At 37.9% G+C, this 8,799-nt stretch overlaps 1 protein-coding gene across 1 annotated transcript in view; it reads left to right on the plus strand.

The window, feature by feature from the left end:
- LOC119840209 (NPC intracellular cholesterol transporter 1) overlaps nt 1–8,799 on the plus strand; it is a 53,436-nt gene that overhangs the window by 32,776 nt on the left and 11,861 nt on the right. Inside the window, exons 3-12 of the mRNA XM_038366721.1 lie at nt 840–1,059; nt 1,687–1,766; nt 2,613–2,825; nt 3,167–3,359; nt 4,950–5,012; nt 6,067–6,249; nt 6,825–7,103; nt 7,527–7,713; nt 8,124–8,289; nt 8,734–8,798. Coding sequence (XP_038222649.1) covers nt 840–1,059; nt 1,687–1,766; nt 2,613–2,825; nt 3,167–3,359; nt 4,950–5,012; nt 6,067–6,249; nt 6,825–7,103; nt 7,527–7,713; nt 8,124–8,289; nt 8,734–8,798 — 1,649 coding nt within the window. The remainder of the gene's footprint in view (nt 1–839; nt 1,060–1,686; nt 1,767–2,612; nt 2,826–3,166; nt 3,360–4,949; nt 5,013–6,066; nt 6,250–6,824; nt 7,104–7,526; nt 7,714–8,123; nt 8,290–8,733; nt 8,799) is intronic.

Here is an 8,799-nt window from a genome sequence, read left to right on the forward strand (position 1 = left end):
CCGGGGATGGTACTACAACGCCAACGACACACCCCCCAGAACGGCGTGGAATAGTAGCATGATGATGTATGCGGTCTTCTGTGGCCGGAGGCCCATTTCCTTTTCCTCCCTCATCCCATTTCAGTCCTTCTTTTCTGTCGTCAATGCTTTCCCCTTTATCCCTTATCCTTGTAAAGCGGGCCATCACATAAAAATAATAATAAAAGATTGGCTATTTATTGTACTACAACAACAAACAACCTAAATTCAAATCTTCATGAGTTAAATGTGTGATGCATTTAATTTCATTAGCAATAGACTTCAAAATAAATATTTGGGAAGGCGTTTGTACGTGATAAATTGTATTTTTATCACTATATATATCTATTAGGATATCAACTCAAGAGCGACTTTTAAATGTTTGTTTGAGACTATCCGATAACTGCGGCGTACTTTCATAAAAATGATCATCGAAGCGTAACGTTTTACATTACACAACCGTTATTTGATAATAGCCAATCGCATTTTACTGTTTATTGATCAAAATGGATCGTGAACCAATAGATAATAATATAATGTATGTTGTGTCGTAGATGTTAGAATGAAAATATAAGACAAATAGAATAGAATGCTTGTTAGTAAATTAATGCCAGACCGAATAATAGATTTGAACAAATGCCGTGAACGAAATTTGTTCAGAGCAATAGCTCTGTAATAATTTTAATTTTCAAATGTATATTTACATTTAACTTTCGCGCTGAGCCAAATCGCACAGAGCTTTATCGATAGGCCAGAATAACATAAAAATCCATAATACAAAAACCTGTTGTCGAGCTAATCTAAACCATTTTTGTCCACAGTCCATCCTAGAGAAATACTGTCCGGACCTCGCCGCCGGAGGGCTGACCTGCTGCGACGGCGATCAGCTCTCGAATCTGAACAGCAAGATCGTCCTCGCCGAGAACCTGATAGCGAGATGTCCGTCTTGCATGAACAACTTCATCAAGCACATATGTACATTGACGTGCGCGCCGGATCAGAGCAATTATCTGAAGCCGGTGAAGACTAGCCAGTTTAATGGTGAGTTTTTGCGTCTCTCGGCTGTCTAGAAGTTTCGTTTATCTGTGGGTATTAGAGTTAGTTGTCAGAGCAATTACCTGAAGCCCGTTTAATAGTGGGTTTGTGGTTGGCTCGCGGAAGTTTCTCTGTGTTTTTCGGTATTCTTGAGACTTTGTTTTTTTTTTGTCTTTCTCTGAATTTTTGACACGCTTTTACAGGTTTGTGTGCGTGCGTGCGTGAAAGATTTAAGTGACAAATGATTCTGATGGCATTTGTGGTCGAAATGCACTATAATGCAATTCCGTTTTGCACATGATTTATCGTTATATTGCACTCCTTGTAAATGTAACGTCTGAATGTATATATATCATAGAGATATTTGCTAAATCTTTATCTTTAAGACACAAAATAATTGGAATATAGACATAAAATAACATCAATTAACTAACCTACAACAGACAGTAAGGCATAAATGCAGTACCGAGAACGTATAATAACACTCTGAAAAAAGGAGAAAAACCTAACGCTTTAATAAGTTTCCCCGTAAATTGTATATTTATTGTAATTCCGCTGCGATGAATTTTCTCAGAAACGCACATTACCTTCAAGAAGATTAATTGTTGAAATAAACTATACTTCTGTTTCCAGCAACACATAAGCGTATCGACGAGATTGACTATCACCTCGGCGCTACGTATATGAACAACACTTTCACGTCATGTTCCAACGTAAGTAGAACTGACAGTAAGTTACATAATATGGGAAAATAACGTAATAAGGCACACAATGATGGGATAGCTTGTCTTTAGAAGTAGACGTAATAGGCACCAATAATGATGAATATGTTTTTTTAGGTGTAAAAAATCCTTGTCAGGATTAATTTCGGAGCGCTATGTACCTATGTAGATAGATTCGACTGCATATGATTCTATGACAGCTTAGTAGATAGTATTTATATGATAAACGTTTGTATTTAATAATTAATATTGTAGTAGTCTTTCTTGGTTCATAATGTATTGATTACTTTTGTAAAATTCAAAGTATATGTAGTAATGTAATTGTATAATTAGAATTAAGTATTTTCTTTATTATTTTATTTAGTATTATTTTTATTATCTAAGTAGAATGAAAGGTACTGTCTGCTCCATGTGTCACAAGGGGCTGCTGAAAACCAGTGTTGTGTAAAAGCTCAGCTCTTGCATGACATTAACTCAGTCAGTCTCTTTTGTCTGTAATAAACAAGCCTCACAGTATACTATTTTACTTTCTTATTTTTCTGTTTTTGTTAGTTAGTTTTTAGTGTAGATATTAGTTGAAAATGATTTTTTTTTCTTAAGGTTTATGTGTATGTGCGGTGCTGTTCATTTTATAGACAATAAATTTTTTTTTTTTTCTTTCAATTATTACATAATGTTAAACTTCTCTTTGTATGTTTTTACACTAATGTATGGCGTGGAGAGAGAAATTAAAGACAGAGATCTGTGCTCTCGTTTCCCAGTAAGATATACAGTTACTCACATAAATAAATATGTACATGAATTCATATAATAACACTGCACCCCTTCGATTTCCAGGTGCAAGTGCCTTCATCGAACCAGGTGGCCTTCGACCTCATGTGCGGCGGGTACGGCTCGCAGTTCTGCACGCCGCAGCGCTGGTTCGACACTATGGGCGACGCCAGTTCGGCGTTTGTGCCCTTCCAGATCAACTATATAAGTGGCGATGAGCCCAGCGATGGACTGATGCCATACAACCCCCCCACACTGCCGTGCAATGTGGGCGTCAATGTGAGTAGACGTAGGGGGATTGCTTAAAAAAAATTGTGTAGTTGAATACATATGTTAGAGTGGTAAATGAAATTAAATCTGCTATCAATAACTACTAAATAAGTAAGAGAATCGCGTTTCATTATCGAATTTTCCCCAAAAACGAAGGAGGTTTTCAATTCAACTGTCTCTTATATCGCTTCGGCACTTCATAACTCCATGAGTTGTCCGATGTGATTCCCTCCGTGTTCGATACAATATTGTTGTGATTCGGGCACAAGCACGTCGGTGAAATGAATCACACTGTGCCAACAACGAGGGCAGTATACAGTATACAGTAAACAGCGCATGTATGTCGGCAGGGCCAGCCCGGGTGCTCGTGCCTGGACTGCGAGGCGGCGTGCCCGGCGCCGCCGCCGGCGCCCGCGCCGCCGCGCCCCTTCAGCATCGCGGGCGCGGACGGGTACGCGGTCTGCATGGCGATCGTGTTCATCATATTCACGTCGCTCTTCCTCGGCGGCGTCTACTGCTGCAACCAGCAGGAGAACATTGTCGGTGAGTGGGGGGGTGGGGTAGGGGGGAGGGGTTAGTTAATGTTAATTTGTAAAAAAAAATTATGAGCGAGTAATAGAAATGAAATAGAAAAATTAAATTTTAATTTTCGATCCATGCCGATCCAATCAAAAAATCCAATATTATATCTTTTGGGAAATTGAGGGAGGGGGGGGGGGGGATGGTAGAAAAAGATATATTAACTCTTGTGGAGTCTTGATTTGTGAATTCATAATGTATGATCGATTTTAACTGGGAATGTATGGATATTTTTTGATAAGGAAGTCGCTGGCAAAACTTAGTTATTAAATATAGAAGCAAATTGAATTCATTAAAGGTTATGGTAATTAAATATAACCATTAAATAGATTTTTATAACAACATATACACGATATAAAAGTAGTGGTGAAGGCTATAACACAATTTATATGATTTCAGTAGAATTACACGTTATTGACACTGCCATATGTGTAATATTATTTAGTATACATTTATACATAATTTAGCTTATTTATTAATAAGTTGGAATGCTGATACTAATCGAGAGCATGATACGTGTCAGTAAGGGGTTTTTCTGCACAATATATATTTAATTAATACATCCTGTTATATATATAACGATATAAAGATATATTAATGACTAAAATTCCTTTAAAGGTATTTAATTTCCAAATATTATTTGTCTTTATGATAAATAAATTAAGTGTAAAAGAGATAACATCACACCAGTTTTTATCAATGACTTACTCTACTTTAAAAAAATTGGATTAATATTAATATTATTAAAGGATATAAAATAAAATTGAATATGCGGGATGTTTTAGTTATCCATATATCAGATAACAGATATGAATATTTACTTATTAATTTTTATTAAAATTTATATGCTATCTATTGATTTAAATCTTATCTGTTACCTGTTGTAGCTATTAATAATGCAAGTAAATTAACTAAATATATTTAGATTAAAAAAAAAATTAATAAACCTTCCATTTTACACGAAACTGCGTATTAATAGCTTTATACATATACATTTTAAGTTTATACAAGTTTAGTTATTTTAAATTTTTAAGGGCGAGTCATCCGTGGAATTATTTTGCAAATATCTGATATCTTGAAGTAAAAGTTAACGAGCAATGGAAATTAGTTTTGTATAAGAGACACCGGGAACGCAATTCAGTCCAATTACCTACCATCTTGTATGAATCGTTGTCAGTGTCCTTATTTTATCAATACTTTCCATAACGACTTTACCCCAACCTGACACTATATTTAATATATGTTTAATATAACACAAATGTAGTAAAAAATAATAGTAATATAGTTAAAAAATAAAATTACATAGATATCCTACAGTTTAATTACAATTTTTGCACTCCATATCAATTGTCCAATATGAATTACTAGTTTGAATTCTCTTCTCTCTTCTCTTTCCATTGCTTTCCCCGGTGTCTCATAAAAAGTTTTTTCAAAACTACCCTCCACTTCTGTGAAAATCAATACTACCTATAATAAAATGTTAACAAAGCACCACGGATGAGTCAGCACAATATAACGGGTCACTAACTCGGGGTTTGGTTGGGCGGGGCGCAGAGGCGTGGCGGTCGGTGGACCACGACGGACCGGAGACGAGCCCGCTACACACGCACAGATCTAGTACGTATTTATATTGGGGTAAGGTGTCATTTCGCTTGGCATACGAATTGTGGTGTTTTAGATTGTGTTCGGTTTGTTTTACACGTTAAAGTTATAAATAAAGGTTGATAGCTTAGATCTCAAAAAGTTAGATTGAACTCAAATATTACCGAGATATATAATCTGATAGTTAAAATTTTTGGACTTTCACATGCTAGTTATAACCACGAGATGGTAGTTATGACATTCTGCGATTGTATTTTCAGTAATGATCGGAGAGAATCTAAAATCTGCTACAAAAGGCTAGATGATTGATTAGTTGTAGATATTAATAATTTGACGTGTGGCTTTATATGAAATGTGTGTTTTTAAGTGTGATCCGATTTGAGATTGTATATTTTAGATAACTTGCATGAATGCTAACTGCATGAAAATTATTTTGCATGTGTTTTGTACGTATTGTATATGTTTTACTGTATTTATGTCTATGTTATTCGATTGCTTAAATATAATTTAACGTATTTTTTATATATTTTTTACATCTCTTTATTTCAGAAGAACCGTTAGCCAGCTTTTTTGGCTGTAGTTTTATGGATATTGCTCTTAACTAAATATTATTTTTTAGAGAAAGAGTATGACTAGTGATATTTAGCGAAACACGTAGTTTTAAAGTTCATAGATATAGAGTAGAAAGTAGAATGTTTATGAGAGTTGATTAAAATAATTCTGGATAAAATCATCATTATAAATCATGTTACACTATTGTAACAGTAGACAGTAGACAGTTTCACTGTAAATAGTTTCTAAGTAGTATTTACTCTATGTGTGCACTTTGTTTACTCATTAAGTGCATTGTGTGCAGTGAAATAATTCAAAATTTAAATTTATTCGAATTAAAATTGAGCAATATAATATATAAACTTGAAATTGAATCATTCCAAATTCGAATTTGAATTAAAATTCGGCTACTATAACAATTTTGAAATTATTGAATTTGAACTATTGAAATTCATAAATGAATTTTGAATCGTTCGAAATTCAAATTAGAATTTGATTCCGGCATTGTACGACACAGGCGTAGCATCAGACGCGAACGCGGAGATGTCGGGCGCGGGCGGGCCGCTGGAGCGCGCGGAGGGCGCGGCGGACGCGAGCTTCTTCGAGCGGCTCGGCGCCAAGACGGAGACCATGCTGGAGGACTTCTTCCAGTGGTGGGGCACCATCATGGCCTCGAGGCCCTGGCTCGTGCTGTTTCTGGGTGAGTCCCACACAGAAAACCGTCGTAATACAGAGGCCAGATACCACTGTGCCATACGATGAGTGGGGAAGCTGGAGACTCGTTTCCTTTTCCTGACCCGTCCTAGTCCATTCCTTCCTTCGTCAATCCTTTCTTTTTCCCTTACCCTAAAAGCGGGCAGCGAATGTTTACGGGCGGTGATGATCGCTTGCCATCAGGCGAACCACCAGCTCAGGTGCTAGGATGATAAACTTGAAAATATTTATTTTAGTGTTATTGGTAAGCGTTTGCGGCTTTTGGAAATTTGAGCCGTTGATCAAGTCGCTGACAGAAAGTTAGTTTAATAATTATGTTACGTACCTACCTGATTGTTAATACAAACACTATTTAAACTGCTAAAGTTGAAAATTCAAACTACGATCTGTTAGATTTTTTATTCATATTTTATTATTTTTGTTAATACATCTATAAATCAGCATTGAAGCAGTTCACTTGTATTTTGCTTAAGCTCGCATTTAAGTCATTGACGGCAATCAGAATATGTTCGATACAATAATTAAAGAATGAAATAATTTTCGATTTTTAATTGCCCACAGGTCTCTGCTTCATCGTGGCTTTAGGGCACGGCATCAAATACATGCAAGTGACAACGAACCCGGTCGAACTGTGGGCGGCTCCGAACTCCAGGTCTCGCCAAGAGAGAGAATTCTTCGACTCTCACTTTGAGCCCTTCTATAGAACGGAGATGTTAATAATCACGGCAAAGGGTCTTCCGGATATAGAATATACAGCCGACGGCACCGTCATGACCTTCGGTTCTGTGTTCAATGCCACCTTCTTGCTGGATGTACTGGACTTGCAGAATAGGATTATGGGTGAGTGTAATTTTGCTTCTTTTATATAACAACGTATACAGTGTGAAAATTAGTTGAATGCCCAACTATGATAGGATATTCAATGAAGAAGAATCCTGCCTTACAATAATTTTTTTTTTCTGTATTTCACAAAATTTATCTGTTATTGATCATTACTATTTAAACCTACACTAGTATGATAAAGCTGAAGAGTTTGTTTGAATTCTTTTAGTGTTAGATAGCCCATTTATTGAGGAAGGCTATATATTATGTACTACGGACGAAACCGGTGTACATTTTGTGATGATTTATGATTTATTACATTTTATGATGAGATATGTAATCTCGGAAAATTCCGCCTCTAGAAAAAATGCCTTTTCCTTCTCAATTTTTTCCGTTAACTGTTTTTGTTTTTCGAATACATTCCCATTTACCACCCCACAGCGCTCGGCAACGAGACCCGCATAGAGGACATCTGCTTCGCGCCGCTGTCGTCGCCGTTCGAGGGCCCGGTGAGCGCGCAGCAGTGCGCCGTCATGTCGCCGCTCGCCTGGTGGGAGAACGACCCGGACAACATCAACGACGCGCTCGACGGCAACGCCTACCTGGGCCAGGTCGTGCGCTGCTCCAGGTGGGGGACTCGACCGACTCGCTATACTAGCTTCATAATAATAATAATATTGTGCGTGCTTAAATGTATGTGTGACATATGTTTGACAGGCAGTTAAAGTTAAATAAAATGTTCAACACAGATTGTTTATTGTTTATGCATGCATATAATGGCGTATTGCTATAAAATTATGGTTCGAATTCTAGATTAATCTAGATATGTAGACCTGCTCAACATACCAACCACCTACATGGAAATATTAATTTCATAGAGTATATCTATAGTCGTGTAAAATCCATTTACACGAATAATTATTCTAATTTACTATTATATTAGAGAGCAGTACTGAATTGACGGACTACTATAGCCTTTCAATAAAGAGGTCCATAGAGTTGTGCGCATTGAAGTAATGAGGTGGTCCCCCCCGCTAGCAACCCGTACCAGTGCCTGGCGGAGTGGGGCGGGCCGGTGCTGCCGGGCGTGGCGCTGGGCGGCTTCCTGGCGCCCGGCGAGCCGCTCGGCAAGGCGTCGCGCTTCCACCGCGCCAGCGCGCTCATCCTCACGCTGCTCGTCGACAACCGGCACGACCGCGACAAGGTGAGCCACTCGGACACCGGGGGGTGGGAGGAGGTTAGAGATGGGGAGTGGGGAGATGGGCAGATATTACGAGAGTAAGGGAGAGAGATAATGAGAGAGGGGGAGAAAGAGATGGTAAGAAATGAGGGAGAGGGAGTTAGTAAGAGAGGGCTAGAGAGAGGCAGATGTTAAGAGAGGGAGCGAGAGAGATATAGTAAGAGAGGGGGAGGGAGAGATAGACAGCCCGTGTACCCGTGGCCCCTTCACCAATGCGGTTCGACGGAATTCGACATAAACCACGGCCTTTTGTCCAAGGCCCGTGAGTATCTATGTAAGATTACCCTCTATGAAAAAAAATTGTTTGCATTTTTTATCCAAGACATTATATTACATAAAAAATATATTTAAATCTCCTCAAAATAACAATGTTAAGTAAAAAATACTCACAAACTTCTCCACTTTCAGCTGAAACCAGCGCTGCAATGGGAGAAGGAATTCATAGAGTTCATGAAGAACTACACCGAGAACGAG

This window comes from Zerene cesonia, chromosome 5 (assembly GCF_012273895.1).
Source record: "Zerene cesonia ecotype Mississippi chromosome 5, Zerene_cesonia_1.1, whole genome shotgun sequence".
Taxonomy (NCBI): Eukaryota; Metazoa; Arthropoda; class Insecta; order Lepidoptera; family Pieridae; genus Zerene; species Zerene cesonia.